Source organism: Numenius arquata, chromosome 1 (genome assembly GCF_964106895.1).
Source record: "Numenius arquata chromosome 1, bNumArq3.hap1.1, whole genome shotgun sequence".
NCBI classification, from domain to species: domain Eukaryota; kingdom Metazoa; phylum Chordata; class Aves; order Charadriiformes; family Scolopacidae; genus Numenius; species Numenius arquata.
The window spans coordinates 25,022,539-25,037,829 of NC_133576.1; the positions used below are offsets into that span (position 1 = coordinate 25,022,539).

The window sequence follows — 15,291 nt, forward strand, 5'->3', positions numbered from 1 at the left end:
AAAGTTAGGACAACCCTCAGCTAAGACTTGGCCAAGCACAGCTGTCAGGACATAACAAAAGTCAAAAGCAGTTAGATCATTAGTTTTCAACCTTTTCTAATTTTATGTGCAGGTAAGTGGTATACACACATACACCCCCTCTATAATAGGTGGAAACCTACCGGGAACAGCCTTGCTTTTCTCAATTACCTTTCGTGGATTACTGAGTGCTCGGGGACCATAAACAGAAAACTACTCGGTAATGCGATATGCCACCTTAAATTCCAGCAGGAAACCAAATGAAAACCAATACTAACCACGGTCAGAAACGCCTAGGAGGTACCAAAAGATAGACTTTTTACAATGCTGTGAATAAGTTCCCTCTCAAGTACTCAACGTTTCCACTTAAAAGCAGGAATTATTTTGCCACACAAGCACAAAGGAATGCGTTTGCGACCAATAAGCCATCTTCCCTGGAGAGCCACCCACCCCAAATCAGAGTGTCATTATGATATATGCCATAGATCGCCACACCTCCAAAAAAACGCCAATAAATATTTAAAAAAAAAAAATAAAAAATTTGGGGAAGGGGGAGACGCAGAACGCACGCAAGCTGCGCCATTACAAGGAAGATTATCAAGTTCTTCTACGCTAAAGAAATCCCTCCGAAGCCCCGTAAACTGAAACTAGCGCTATTTTTAACTGACGGCACTCACAAAGTGAAAATAACTAGCGTGGCGCTTGAAAGAGGCAGCAGCGAGAAGGCGAAGCGTAGTCAGAGAAACACCCCCACCGCCCCCCCGACCCCAACCCCCGAGGGCTACAGAGCAGTTGTGAACACAAAGACACGCCAAACCAGCCGGCACCCAACACCTTCCAGTGGCTCAGCCCAGCAGCCTTCAGCTTCCAAAACCCAGGAAAACACCTAAAAGCGCGCGCGCACACACACACACACACACACACCGAGAACAATCGCCATTATCCCAGCATTTACGTGGAAATTTTTTTTTTTTTTTTTTTTCCCCTCAGCAATCTTTTAGAGGCTCGGGGACGGTAAATCCGGAGCCGGGGCGTAAAACCGCGGCTCCCGGTCTATTTTGAGCCGCCGCCATCCGCCACCGCCCCGCCGCCCAACTTCCCGGCTGGATCTTCCCCTCATGCAACAGTTCCTTCAGGGAGGGACAGGGGCGACGGGCAACGGCTCCGGGGGCCCTCCGCGTCCTCGGGGCGGGGGTCCGGGGCCCTGCGGACCCCCCTGAGGGGGCGGAGGGCTCGAGGGGGCCACGGGGAACTTCGGAGCGAGGTGGGGCGGGGGGGAGCGGCGGTTGGAAGGGGGTCCTGGCTCCCCTTCTCACCTCGGCGGGGGGTTAAGAACGGCTCGCCGGCGCCCGCCTCGCCCGCGCCCCTCCCGCCGCGCCCTTACCCAGGTAGTGCCTCCGCAGCAGGCCGGGCTCCTCCAGCCCCAGGCTCCGCTTCCGCACGTCCCACAGCAGGTGGGGGCAGTGCCCGCGGGACATGCTCCCGCGCGGGGGGAAGGGTGCCGGGTGCTCCGCTGGTAACGGCCGCCCCGCACGATCACCATGGAAACCAACCAACCGACCGCCCGGCCCGCGCGCGCGCGCGGCCGCTCTCACGCTCGCCTCGCAATGAGGCACCGACCGGGGAGCGAGCGAACGGCGGCGGCGGCGGCGGGGCCGGCGGCGGCTCTGGGCCCCGCCCCCAGGGCATGAAGCCCCGCCCCCGTCACGCCCCCAGCCGCGAGGGAGGGAGGGGGCGCCGCGCTGCGAGACCGCCGGCTATCTCGCGCGAGCTGGTTAACGGCGCCTCGGGGGACACTCCCGACGTCGCGTAGTCGACTGGTGACGTCAAGGTGTTCGGCCCCGCCGGCCAAACGGGTCTCGGTCCAAAGCGTTTTGAAGCCACGAGGTGGCCATCTTGTGTCCGGGCCTATAGCTGTGGGCCGGGGTTTCCACGCGCCGGCCATCTTGCATGGGAGAGTGAAGTGAGTGCCGGCGGCCATCTTTGAGCCGGGCGCCCGTGCCCTTCCCGAAGACGCCCCGGGGGTGCCTCCTTCGCGGCTCTCCTCACGAGGCCGTGGCCAGGCCGCCCTAACCAATAGCGCTGCGCCAAACCCCTTCGGCCCGCCCTGCCTCTTGCAGAGGCCGCCAATCAGCGGGCGGGGAGCGGCCGCTCCTCCCCCCGGCGCGGGGGTGACGGGTGGGCGGGGCTCGCTGGAAGGACGGCGGGTCGCGGAGGGACAGAGCTGCCGGCACCTGCTCGCCCGCCGCTGCCTGGCCCCCGTGCCCCCCGCGCTGTCCCGCCATGGCGGCCGCCGTCGCGGGGCTCCGCGCCTCCTACCACCGCCTGCTCGACCGCATCGAGCTGATGCTGCCGCCGCGGTTCCGGCCCTTTTACAACCACCCGGCAGGTAACGGGGCCTATAACGCCGAGCGCGCGAGGGGCCGGGGGCTGAGGGGTCACCTTGTCCCCTCCAGTTGGGTCGGGGGGTCCTTGCGGGAGGAGCCGGCGGGGGTGCCAGAGCGCTGGGCAGCGGGATCTACCGGGACGGGGAGGGGGAGGTACGGTATTGGCGGGGGGGGGGGTGTCCTCCTGAGGGGGGGAGGCGGCGGAATCGGTGCCGCAGGGTCGCGCCTCCCTACACCGTGATTCTGAAGCGGGGAATGCTGCCTGAGAGCGGGCTTGCTAAAGGAAAACTTCCTTTATTTGGAAAGAATTAAAAAAAAAATAAAAAATCCGGATAGGATGTAATCGTTCCTGCCGTCTCCTGCGCCGCTGGAGCGTGGCTGAGCGTCGCCCTACCCGCATCGCACGCTCTGAAGGCAGGGAGCGGCTGGGCTACCCGGCCCTCATGCAGGGGATGCCATGGCTCCCTATGGGGCCCGAAGGCTTCAGAAAGCTCGCTGCTTTCTAATGGACGTGCTGAAAAAATAAGGGGGACCGCCGCAAGGACTTGTGATCTTAAAGCCAAGCTGCTTTTTTGCTTTATTTTCTTTCTGTTGAACGCGGCGCCCCTACCGAAGACAAATCATGCCCTTTATGAATCCACTGTCATAGCGTAAGTGCTCCCGTGGGAATGGAAGGGCTCGAGTTTCCCTGAAATGAGCTACCCTTACCTGACCTAAAGCTTATCTTTACTTGAGCAAACATGGGGTTTGTGTTACTAGGGAGAAACTCCTTATAAAAAGATCTGCTTCAGTGGCATTTACGTGATGTTTGTCATGTAAACGAATTGCATAGGGTAGTTAAAAAGACTGCTCGATAAAATCCTAAAATTCCATAGGTTGCTGTTCTCACTGTTTTGTTTCAGTGTGATATGGATCCTTGACTCTTCACCTACCTGGAATATGCACTGTGAAAATGGACTTTGGTTTTTAGTCAGTTGCTCCATCCTCCTATAATGGTCCTCTCTTGAAAGGAAAGTTGTTGTTTTAAAGAAATCACAATTAAAGAGTGAAAACTGCAGTTATCAAAATGTCTGATTTATACTGAATTCACTAGACCTATATATATATTTAACATGAATGTAACTTTTGTTTAAAAGAGTCAATGTGCCCAGCACTTCCATTGTAAAGATGCCAAGCCTTTGAGTGCTGCATTCATCCTGTGTGATATCTGGCAGCTTGAAATTGCTTTTATTGAATACAAGGCACGGCGAGCAATGGGAACATCAATGTTCGTTCTTCATCAGAACTGTAGTACTAATTGCAAAAGGCTTTGGAGGTTCTCTTGCAGTGCTTTTCACTTCATGGCTTTTGGGCCACTTTTGTTCACCAACATAATGTTGAAAGTAATAAAAAAAAAATCCAGTTTTTAGGGACTCCGTGTATTTATGTATATATACATATATATATGCCATAATCCATACTGATGGCATAAGTGAGAAAAGCCACAGAGCAAGCAAGTATCAAAACAGAACCGCTGCCACTTTTGTTTCAGCCTTGAATGTCTTGAAAGTGGGTCTGTGAGAAAGTTATGCAATAGATGTCACTCTGACTGCAAAACAAGCTGGTTAATAACGAAAGGCTCACATTTTATCTCTGGTGATAGTTTCTAGTCTAGTTTAGGAATATAAGTGTCATTATCATGAAATTAGAAGTCACTTGTAAGAAATGAAGAACAATGCTTACTTCTTTTCTCATACAAAGAAAGCTTCCAGTAAAATAATTGATGCCTGGTCTGAAAAGCTCTTTCTTTGGCTGGCGTTGCATAGAGCAAGGCTGCTGGAGGACGACAAAGAGCCTGGAACACAGCACACCAACTTCCCTGGAACAGGGGAGCAGGGAACATGGCTCTTGGCAGCCGCGGGGAAGCATGGGCTGAGCTTGTACTCCCTCTCCTTTGGCTCTTTGGTTCAGTTTGCCTGATTAAACTCTCCAGGACAAACACTTCTTACGTTTAATAGAGATCATAAATTCTATAAACTGGTCATACACATGATATCCAGATTAGCCTCTGGTATGTCCCTCCTCTGATGTGCTGCTGTCAAATTCATCCTTGAAAAATTCTGGGTGTCAGGATCTGGGAAGAGCTCACCCCAGCTGGGTGCTTACTGGCATGCCTCCAGGAGGGGCATTCCGCTTACGGAGTTTGACATGTTCCCTTATAGCAAGGTTGGCTTGGTACCTTACTTGTGTTCAATTGTTTCTTACTTTTGTAGTTGGCAGTTTTAAATTATCGAGTTATCTATTATTAATAAAAATCAATGTCAGTCTTCTTGAAAACTTTACTAGTTGTTTAGGGAATGTCAATGTAATAATTTACTCTCACGCTATGCTCTCCAGCACTCCAAATCTGTATTTGTGTTTCAGAAGAAAATAGATAACAGTAATTAAAGCTACTTCTGTGGGATCTTTGTAAGTCTGATTTATAAAGAGCTATATCTGAAGCCTGATCCTGACATACTAAGTAGCTGCCTAAGAGAAGAGGAACTGAAATTTACATCTTTAAAGGATGAATATTGAGCTGTATTTATTCAACAATATTAGACAGTTTTAGTGACTGCACAATCCCATGCATCCTAAAAAAAATTAAATCCTGTGTAGGTAGAAACATTCAGCTATCCAAGCAAGAAGTAATGTGGTAATAGTTACTAACAGAGGTTTGAAACTTGATCGCTCTCACAAGCAGTGAGAGTATAAGAGGGCTTTATGCAAAGCTGCCAAGCCAGTTTTTGTTCCATTCTGTGCTGCAGTTGCCCTGCCCTTTTATAGGGCTTAGTTGGCTTTAAGGTGATGGAGCAACCGATTATCTGTTAACAATTAGTCTTATCCCTCAAATTATGAGTTGCTTCACAGGTGCTTGCTGTAGAAACCTGATGTTTAATTTTTCCCAAGTCATAGTTTTAAACCTGAGGGTGCTTAAAACAGAGAGTATAAATAGATACTGCAAGGCCTTTTTAAGGCTGAATTGTTAGTGAAAAATTAGCTCATGTAAACACTGGGACTTTGGTTGCTTGCTTTTTAACATTTATATTTTAAAACTTTACTCATAATATGTAATGTATTACAGGAAAAACTTGGTGTTGTCTTGCATGTTATCAGAATACTGAGCAGTGGCTTAGAGAGACCTAAAACTTAATTTGTTTTGATTAAATCAGAACCAGTGTCCTGACTGTCTCCCAGTGCGGTGGGTTAATTTGGATCGTGGTGTCTCTTTTAAAACTTCAAGCAGTAGTCCTAGATTAATGATTTCTGGCACAGTTGTCAGTCTGCATGCTGTACGCGTGGCATTAACAGTACGTTGTTTTAACCAACCAGTCGCCGCTTTAGCACTGCTGTAAAACACGTATAGTTGTAAGAGAGATGTTTTCCCTGCAGATCTCATCCCATCCCATTGACTTTTCTCCCTTCCTTCTGTAGGTTTGTACTTCTTCCCCCATAATCCTGCTTTGCCTATTGATAGATTATTGGGGTGTGGGATTGATTGGGTGGGAAGCGTTGTTTCTGCTAGAAAGACATGGGTATTCAGAGGTGCAGATTAAAGGTGAATGAGGACACTCTCCTTGTGACATTTACTGCTACTTATGTTTGCCATTTCTACTCTTATTTTAACTATGTAATGCTGCTGTGCAGCATGTCTTCTGTAGCATCAAAAGATGGGCTGTCATTTGAGAAGGGAAGGAGAGACTCACTTGTTACAGTTCCAGTAATAAAGTATTTTGGGGCTTTAGTTTACAAGATTCAGTTCACAAAGTTTTCACATACTAATTCTGCTACTCCAGCTGTAAAATGGCTTTTAATCATTATATAGAAACTGTCTTCACTATTCCTAGGCCTTATCCTAACTCTTTTCATTATAAATGCATTTTCCTTGCTCTAGTGTCCTTGGTTGCTTAAAACCATCTGTCTATAAGCTCTTTTGTTACAGCAGCAGTGGTTGCTTAAAAATGGAAATACAAAATCCTACTCATCTCTTGCAGAAATGGGTGGACTTGTTACACCACTGACAGTTGATGCACTGAGTTGATGAACTAAGAGTATTAGGTGACAGAGCTTAGCTTTTACAGTGGTAGAAACTGTACTAATATACACAATTTGTTATTTAAAAACAAATGAAACAAAAAAACAACCAACCAAAACAACAAACTTACTGTAGGTATTAAAACAGCCACATCTCACTGAATAATTTAACTTCTTTTCTTCCCCCCCCCCCCCCCCCCCCCCCCTTCCTCAGGTCCCAAAACAGTGTTTTTCTGGGCACCTATTATGAAATGGGTAAGTATAATATGCCAGCTGGTGTCTGGATGTCAGTCAGAGGGCAATCTGCAGCAACTCATTGAGCAAGCAGTCATTGTCCAGCAGATATCTGAGCCTACAGAAAGATTAATATCCAGGCTCTAATTTTTAATATACAGGGAGGAACAAAATTAGCCTTTAATAACATATAGCACAACACGTAGGGGATACAACAGGGGAAAAATGCTTTGTGGAAAAATTGTACTCTTCGCTGAAAGTTTCACAAAAGCTTTCTCTTGTGAAACGTTCAACTGTTGCTCAAGGTAGGCATAAGCTAGCATATCATTCAAAACTCTTAAAGCTGGTATTTCTTCTGGGATTGAGGAATTTGAAGAGTACCTTAAGGAAGCCAATTCCTAAGCCTCAAAATTTGAAGGCAGGTTAAAGCATGTCAGAGTGTGAGGTAATCTTAAGAAAACACTAGTCTAAAAAAGAAAAAAAGGCAACAGCCATGTCGGCTATCAGTAGCGTTCTGCTTCCTGTGCAGCTCTGCTTCCCACTTGGTTACAACCCTTGGCTGTGTTTGTGCAGGTGAAGTATATACCTCCTCCTAATTCACTGTACTACTCCTAGTTATTGTATTGGTACAGATAAAATAAATGAGCTCTAAAATCATAAAGCTGTTTGATCTCCTTGTTTGATAACAAGCAAGGATATAACCTGTTCTTCTTATTGCCAGCTGGTTCATAAGTTTGCCATTGTGAATCCCAACTTTATATGGGTCACAGGCAGCGCATTATGCTGTGAGCTGTAGCAGTTACCCAAGTGAGCTGAAAGCCTGTACCTGCATGGCACTGCTGCAGCAACATTATTCCCATATGTGAGGCAGCACACGGAAGTCTCTTCCCTTGAAAACTGGTTTCTTGATTGGAGCCAAAGCAGTCCTTAGTGGCAGTCAGTGAATTAAAAGCATTAGGACTCCCTTATTTGTGGCAGTTTGGTTTTCTGGTCGGTCTTTTGGTGAACTCCTGTAACATGAACGTGAAATTTTCTTTCCAGTAGAGGGCAATAACACAACAAAACAAATCAAGCAGTGTGTTTTCAAGTTGTCGAGCAGATCAGCCAAGCTGTTCCTCACCTCACCTGGAATTTTTTTACTTTTACTGAAATTATATTAAAAGAAGAATAAAAAAGAATCACTTTAACCTCCTCAGATGAAGCTGAATAAAGACTGTATGGTGTCACACCTGCATCTTTACTGGAAATATCTTAGCCCAAGCTTTGGGAAGAAGGGCCTTATTTAGATAAGCTTCTGCTTGTTGCATGAAAACTTGTTTTTCAGCTGCTTTCTTAAGCAGCTGTGCTTACTTTAACCTTGTTCTTAAACTAATACAAAATTGTCACTGCCTGGGATTTTATTGCAAGCCAGTTGCACCCCCCGATAACTGTGTTCTTATTCCTACCACAAGGAACTAGAAGTATATGGTGTCACTGGAGTCTAATTCCTCTGCTCATATAATGCATCCCATCTCCTGCATAATGCACATAGAATAAGTCCTGAGTTCTGAAGCAACTTCCCCTTGTAAAGCATTTGATCTGTTACAGGAGGTCCTGGTACTGGACTGGTGCTCACTGAATTTCTCTTTACAGGGTTTGGTATGTGCTGGAATGGCTGACATGACCAGACCAGCAGAAAAGCTCAGCACAGCACAGTCTGCAGTGCTAATGGCCACAGGTAAAGCCAAAGTTACTCCATGCTTTTACGTAGCACCCTCTCTAGAACTCTATCCACTTCTTTCCGAATTCGCCATCAGTACTAATCCACTTCTATAGAAAAGGCTTAACTATAACATGCTAACTCTCACTGTTACTGCCGCATGATAATTCTAGGACAGACCTATGCTTGTTATTAAATCTGTAAGAGATCTGTGATTATGTAACAGTTTTCTCTACACGTCTTAATTTAGACTTGTCCAGAGCAAGTTGTTACAAGTTAGGATATGAGTTTCATCTCTGAAGTTACAATGACACCACTCATTCCACCAAGTGACCTCTTTTGCTCCAGGTCAAGTAATTTTGAAATCAGTTCAGGATATAGTGACTTTTTTAGAACAGACTTTAAGGGATTAAGCAATGGTAGGGTAATTACACTAACATAACTGGAAAGAATTTCCATGTGTTAAAAGAACTTGGAAGCAGTGGTACATGGACTGCTGCACTGCTGTCTGCCATGAATTTTCACACTGGCAGAAACAATATTCCATTACTCTGCTGTTCTACCGGATCTTGTCAGGGGATGGAACTTGTGGCAGCTGAAGCTGAAAACTAAAATTACAGCTGCCACTTTCTTCCTTCTCCGGACTTCATTTTGATATCTGACACAGTGCTGTGCGTTTTGCATGATATGTAAACCGTTCTTGACTGGTAGATTCTGTAATGTCTAAGCTGTTGCAGCAAGTGGGATATACTACAGCAAAATGCCACTCTCCTGCAACTGTGCTGGAGAATTAAGGTTTAGACTGCTGTAAAGTACAGAGGATCTTTGTTTGATATTAAGACTATGATTGACCTTATAGTCTAGTTATTTTGGAAAAATACAATACATACCCATAGCTGCCCACTGGCACTTGATGTGCTTCTAACTGAGAAATGGCTAGTTATAAGAAAGGCAGTTGTCTAACATGAAGTTGTAAAACTTGTTTACTTAAACTGGTCCGTGATTCTCTCTCCAAACTTGGGGGAATGTCTGAATATTTCACTTTAAAGACTTAACATCTTTAAACTTTCCCTTTCGTTCAACAGGCCTTATTTGGTCGAGGTACTCTCTAGTTATTATTCCTAAAAACTGGAGTCTGTTTGCTGTGAACTTCTTTGTTGGCTGTGCTGGTGGCTCTCAACTCTTCCGAATATGGAGGTATGTATTAAGAAGAGCTACTCTACATACTATAACTATTCACACCACCTAATCTTAACCAGGAACTTAGAAATTCTGCTATCCTCAATGTCAGTGCAACAGGCAAGAGAACCTGAACAATTAAATACTTCGGAGCTTTTTTTGCTACATTGTTGAGTGGCAATAAATAGAATCATAGAATCGTCTAGATTGGAAGAGACCCTTGGGACCATCGAGTCCCACCATCTACCCTACTCTACGAAGTTCTCCCCTATACCATATCCCCCAACACCACATCTAAACGTCTCTTAAACACATCCAGGGATGGTGACTCAACCACCTCCCTGGGCAGCCTATTCAAAAAAAAAAAAAAAAAGCAGCTTTAAATATTTTCAGTATAGCTAGAGCACATTTTAAGGAATCCTCTACGTAAGCTGTAGATTCTGGGTTTAAGGCATTCTTTAAATGCAGTAGGTCTAACTGGCAAACAGCCTAGACTTTCTCCTCCTCATAAGCTTTGCACTTCTATCAGCTTTCAGTGTTGAATGACGTCAGTTCCAGCTGGATCAAAGGGTTCTTAAGCAGAGCAGCATTTTTTTTTTTTTTTTTTTAATTATTTTTGGAGGGAAAATTTGGAGTTTTCTAGCTTCAGTACTGGTAAGGAATGAGGCAAACTTAGCAACTAATTTGGAACTTCTTACATGAACTATTCTACCCTGAGTTTCTACCCTCAAGTCCATTGCCGTTTTAAACCTCCTCTGCTGAACAGATGTTAGGCAGACACTGTTATAGTAACTAGTGTTCTATTCTTAGTCTGTGCTTTTTTTTTCCTCCCCCTATAGGTATAATCAGGAGCTAAAAGCAAAACAACAAGAGCAGCTGCAGCAAAGAGATGCTTAACCCAACACGTCAAATCCAACAACGCACAATCCCTTCCCCATGGGACCTAGCTTCACTAATTTTAATCTTTTTCTCCTCTGAGAAAATGAAAGAGGAAATTTGAATGCCTAGAGAGCAGGTGTTTTCTAAGTGCAAATAACAAAGTATCTCCATACGTTTAAATAAAGTGCAACATTTTAAATTGAAGTGAAATTGTGTGTCTTATATTGTCTCTTTAAAAGAAACATTGTGGATTGTGCCTTACATAGATTCATAGATTGGTCCAGGCTGGAAGGGACCTCCAAAGGTCATCTAGTTCGACCTCCCCGCAGTCAGCAGGGACACCCCCAACTAGACCAGGTTGCCCAGGGCCTCGTCGAGCTTCACCTTGAATATCTCAAGGGAAGGGGCCTCAACCACCTCCCTGGGCAACCTGTTCCAGTGCTCCACCACCCTCATGGTAAAGAATTTTTTCCTAATATCCAATCTAAATCTCCCCTTCTCCAGCTTAAAACCATTGCCCCTCGTCCTGTCGCTGCAGGCGTTTGTAAACAGACCCTCCCCAGCCTTCCTGTAGGACCCCCTCAGGTACTGGGAGGCCGCTATGAGGTCTCCCCAGAGCCTCCTTTTCTCCAAGCTAAACAACCCCAGCTCCCTCAGTCTGTCCTCATAGGAGAGGTGCTCCAGCACATGAGTTGCTGGGCCTCACCTTACCTGACTGCTGAACTGTGCTGGGGGTGACACGGTACTGGTGACAGAGCCTCAGAGTGAAGTAATTTATATCCAGGAGAAACAGGTAACTGAGACAGAGTAGCTTCTTCAGGATTCAGCTTTCAGGAAAATGAAGGCCTTGAAACACTGGAGTTTTGCAAATTCCTCTTATTAAGTCTCTCTCCACCCCTACTTTCCCCCAATCCTATTTGAGTTATCACTCCAGCATTGCAAGGGTAGAGAGGAAAGGAAACCATTCTATAGTTACAAAATCTACAGCACCTTGTTGTGGCACGAATGCCCTCTTTCGCCCTATGTATAATGTTATACATTATCCAGTGCAGAGTATGGTGCAGGATAGTTTAAGGAAAGCATTCTTGTTAAGACGTTTGCCTGACAGTCTGTCAGCTCGCCTTTTTCAGAGGCTGTCCTGCCACGAAGCTATTTCTCTCCTGTGTGCATTCTCTACAGTTTCACTTGCGTTTCTTAGTTCTCCCACCTGAAGTGGTAGTACAGGGTAACAATTCACGTGGTGAAGTCTCCAGCTCTGTTGTTCATGGAGCAGACAAAGACTGCAGTGACTGAAGAGTACTGCCAGAAAGAGGAGAGGTGTATTTCAGTCCCCCTCTCTTCCCAGTCCCTAACCAGATAAGACTCGTCCAGCAAACCAGTAATGGGGAACAAAAAAAAGTGTATTAAAATATTCACAAGATTACAATAGAAAACATGAAAGTCCATTAAAAAAAAAATACCCAGGATAACTGTTTCCAGATGAATCTGTAAAAGCAAAAGCACTAACAGTTGGTACACTGGCTCTTCATGTAATCAGGCCATGCAATGCGTATCTAGCTCCCTCACACAGATTATACACCCATCCTACAGGTGTTTGTTCTCTTGCATTCCTCCAAGACAGAGGTTTACAAAAGAAAAGTACCCAGTCTATATTTCCATCTACATTTACCACATAAAACCAGCTGGCATTGCAGGGAGACAGAAGAGATTGCACAGCACATTGATCTCCAAAGGCATTCAACTTAACAGTTTAGAGTGCAAAAATACCTTTAAATGAAAGGGTTTATTAACTTTAGGGCAGTGAAGAGAAGGGAAAGAGAAGCCTCAATAAGAGTATAATTGCTGAGCGTAGTTAATATGATTTTGTAGTCTCCTGTATAAAAGTGATACCTAAATACTAGCACCACAGGGATGTGGCCACAGCCCAGAAGTCTTACCCACCTTCTCAGCTTTGATGGTTTTAAAGAGAAAACATTTCCATCACTTATTATACAATAAGAACATTTTGTATTTGAGGTCCCAGGTAGATGCATTAATAATGTAAAATTCCAAGACAAGATTTCAATAGAGAGTGAAGGCGTTTTGTTTATAAATCAAACAGCCCACACTTGACCTCAATGGATCCACTCTACGGCAATGCAGCTTCTAAGTTGCATACACACAGTTACTGCAGTTACAAGACAGATGGTTACCTAAACAGTTCTCACAGGTTTAAAATAGTTAAAAACCTAATTCCAGCTTTTCTAGTCACAAACTGAAACATCACTAAAGCTTTGAGAGAAAACAAAACCCTACGGGTCTCCGGTTATAAATGACACATCATTCAATTAGTTACAGGGACGTATTTGCCACCCTGTGATGGCTCTTAATGGCATTTAGTGAGCGTGCCAACCATCTCCCTCACAGAACAACCGCTGAAGTCAAAAGGGGCGATGGACATTTGATGTACTGAGTACTGCTACCAATTTACTTAGGTTGATACTTCATGATTATTTATAATCCCCTTCTCAAAATTCATTTCTGGTAATCAAAAATAAGGAAGAATATATCCACTGTTAGTAAAAAGCCAAAACTTTTCCACTTGGCAGTTCTGTTAGAAACAGGGAAGATGAATGATGCCATTCATATCCCTGGCTCTAGGGGGTGCCAGCTGGCTTAGCTGCCAGAGCCCAGCCTGGCGATCCAAAACTGCACTCCTACAATGAGTAGATCCCTTTTACCCATAAGAGACCTTTTCTCCACATCCCCCCCCCACCCCCCCCCCCCGAGCTGAGAAATGGATTTCAGATTGATACCCGTTTTGTTCGCATGATGAATAAAAGAGAATCCATTGTGAGTCTTATACATCACACAGACCTTCCCCAGGCTCCACTATCCAAGAACGATGACCCACGTACAGTTTTAGTTGTTTGCCTCCAGAGAGGCTGCCGACCCCTCAGCCGTGCTGCAGCAAGCCTGCCTGCTACACAGCACTTCTTTTTAAAATAGATGGCTGTAGAAGAGCTAACAGCAGCACTACAACAGGACAAGGACAAAACACTTAGTGTTCCTCAAAGTCCAAGCTGTTCCTTTCCACCTGCAAAGAACAGCATCAGAGAATTAAGAGAATAGCAGTAAAGCAAACAGAGTTAAACGTCTGGTCACCATAACATCAGGATATGATGATCTTGTCAGACTTTAATCTCTGCTTGCTACCCATCGAGGCAGTAGAAGCCCTCCATCTCCTGAGACTTTACTAAGTAAGCCAACTTAGCACCGGTCCCTTTTCATCAGCACAGATTATGGTACGATTAAACAAGCTAAGTTTAAGGGACAGAAAGTTCACAAGTGTTGTCTCACATTGCCTCAAGTTCTTTTGACTTCAGCCTGAATATGTAATTTAATAGCTACATTGGTCATGGAAACATGACCAAAAAAATAAAAAAAAAAGAAAGAAACTAAAAAAAAAAAGAAGAGAATTCAACAGCCTCCACACTGGAGAGGGATTCAGACCGATTTCTACTATTCCTTGGGGAAGGGGCTTTTGTTTTCTAAAAAGATGCTCAGCATTTTAAAAAAAATACTTCCAAGTTCATTCTGCCTTCACAAAGAGGATGCAAGCAGCCTTGCAATGAGCCTCCTCAGCAGTATAGGCAATATGAACAGACCTGTAGCTAAACAAAAGCAATGGAAGGAGAGGTTTCCTAAAGTTAGTTAGCACCAACCACATCAGTGTGTTTCCTAACGTTAGCACCAGCCAGATCAGCATGTCTCCTAAAGTTAGCACCAGATCAGTGTGTTTCCTAAAGTCAGCAACAAACAGGTCAGCGTGTTTCTTAAAGTTAGCACCAGATCAGTGTGTTTCCTAAAGTCAGCACCAGACCAGGATTGCACTCAGATTCTCCAGTATACTCCAGCAGGAAAAGAAACAAACATTAGTAGCAGACTTCAGAGCCAAGGACAGCCCCATCTTCTCATAGCAGCAAGTTTTTGATTGCTACGTTCATCGCATCTCTCCTTCTAAATGTCTGGGGAGAAAGATGGTGATGCGCAGGGATGAACGTAGGCAGATCAAAATCAAGTTTCTCCATCAACCATGTCAAAAGCGTTCGTTTCTTACTAAGCATAAAACAAATGTTGGGAAGTAGCAGCCTGGTAGATAAGGAAAGCAGCACCAGCAGGGTTCATCCTGATCTTAATGAGGCTTCTAACAAAGGCAAGTGTTGTCAGGAAACCAGGCAAGTTTGATCCTGATGAAAGAATGTAGTATTGGCATACCCAACTTCGTTGGAAAAAAAAAAACAAACCACTGTACAGAAAACAGTTATTAAGGTTGCACTGTCATAATTAAAGGACTATCTAGTATGGTTCTGAAAGGGTTCGCCATAGGACTAAAACTATTTTTTATTTACTTGATGTTACAGTGGAATGTAGGCTTAAGTTTGCAAATATCAAGCTAAGAGTGTTGCAAGCTCACTGGAGGCCAGGATTAGAATTCAAATGAAGTTTTCAACTGAAAAATTGAAGACGAGGTCTGAAAAAGCCGTAACATAATTTCAGTAGAAACAAACTTGCAGGCAATACAAAACCAGGAGAAATTGCTGGCACACCAGATGGTTCTGCTGCCAGTCAGAGGCACCTGGACAGGCTGGAGAATTGGACTAAGAGGAATTTTAAGGAAGTGTGGGCTGGATGAGGGGACAGTGAGGTGGACTGAGAACTGGCTGTGTGACAGGACCCAAAGGGTAATGATTAATGGAGCAGGTTCAAGCTGGAGGCCTGTAACCAGTGGTGTCCCCCAGGGGTCAATACTTGGTCCAGTCCTGTTCAACATATTCATCAGTGACCTGGACGAGGGGACAG

General features: G+C 45.1%; 2 protein-coding genes across 6 annotated transcripts in view; one reads left to right on the plus strand and one right to left on the minus strand.

Annotated features, from left to right (window-relative positions):
• Positions 1-1,732, minus strand: part of DCAF6 (DDB1 and CUL4 associated factor 6) — a 91,292-nt gene extending 89,560 nt beyond the window's left edge. For 4 of the 5 annotated variants that reach the window (XM_074168289.1, XM_074168280.1, XM_074168271.1 and 1 more), the window contains exon 1: positions 1,403-1,718. In XM_074168289.1, the coding sequence (XP_074024390.1) occupies positions 1,403-1,496 (94 nt within the window). In that variant the 5' untranslated portion in view covers positions 1,497-1,718. Of the gene's footprint in view, positions 1-1,402 lie in introns of all 5 variants that reach the window. The other variant, XM_074168297.1, reaches the window with a different exon arrangement.
• Positions 1,733-2,204: 472 nt separating this feature from the next.
• MPC2 (mitochondrial pyruvate carrier 2) lies at positions 2,205-10,656 on the plus strand. Its single transcript, XM_074153774.1, has 5 exons — positions 2,205-2,407; positions 6,673-6,713; positions 8,325-8,409; positions 9,477-9,588; positions 10,410-10,656. Exons 1-5 carry the CDS (start codon positions 2,302-2,304, stop codon positions 10,465-10,467), a joined length of 402 nt encoding a protein of 133 aa, XP_074009875.1. The 5' UTR covers positions 2,205-2,301; the 3' UTR covers positions 10,468-10,656.
• Positions 10,657-15,291: the final 4,635 nt, after the last annotated feature.

Coding starts and splice junctions, on each gene's coding strand:
- MPC2 (XM_074153774.1), top strand. CDS start 2,302: ATGGCGGCCGCCGTCGCGGGGCTCCGCGCCTCCTACCACCGCCTGCTC. Junction 6,714..8,324: donor GGGCACCTATTATGAAATGG/GTAAGTATAATA, acceptor TTCTCTTTACAG/GGTTTGGTATGTGCTGGAAT. Junction 9,589..10,409: donor CAACTCTTCCGAATATGGAG/GTATGTATTAAG, acceptor CTCCCCCTATAG/GTATAATCAGGAGCTAAAAG.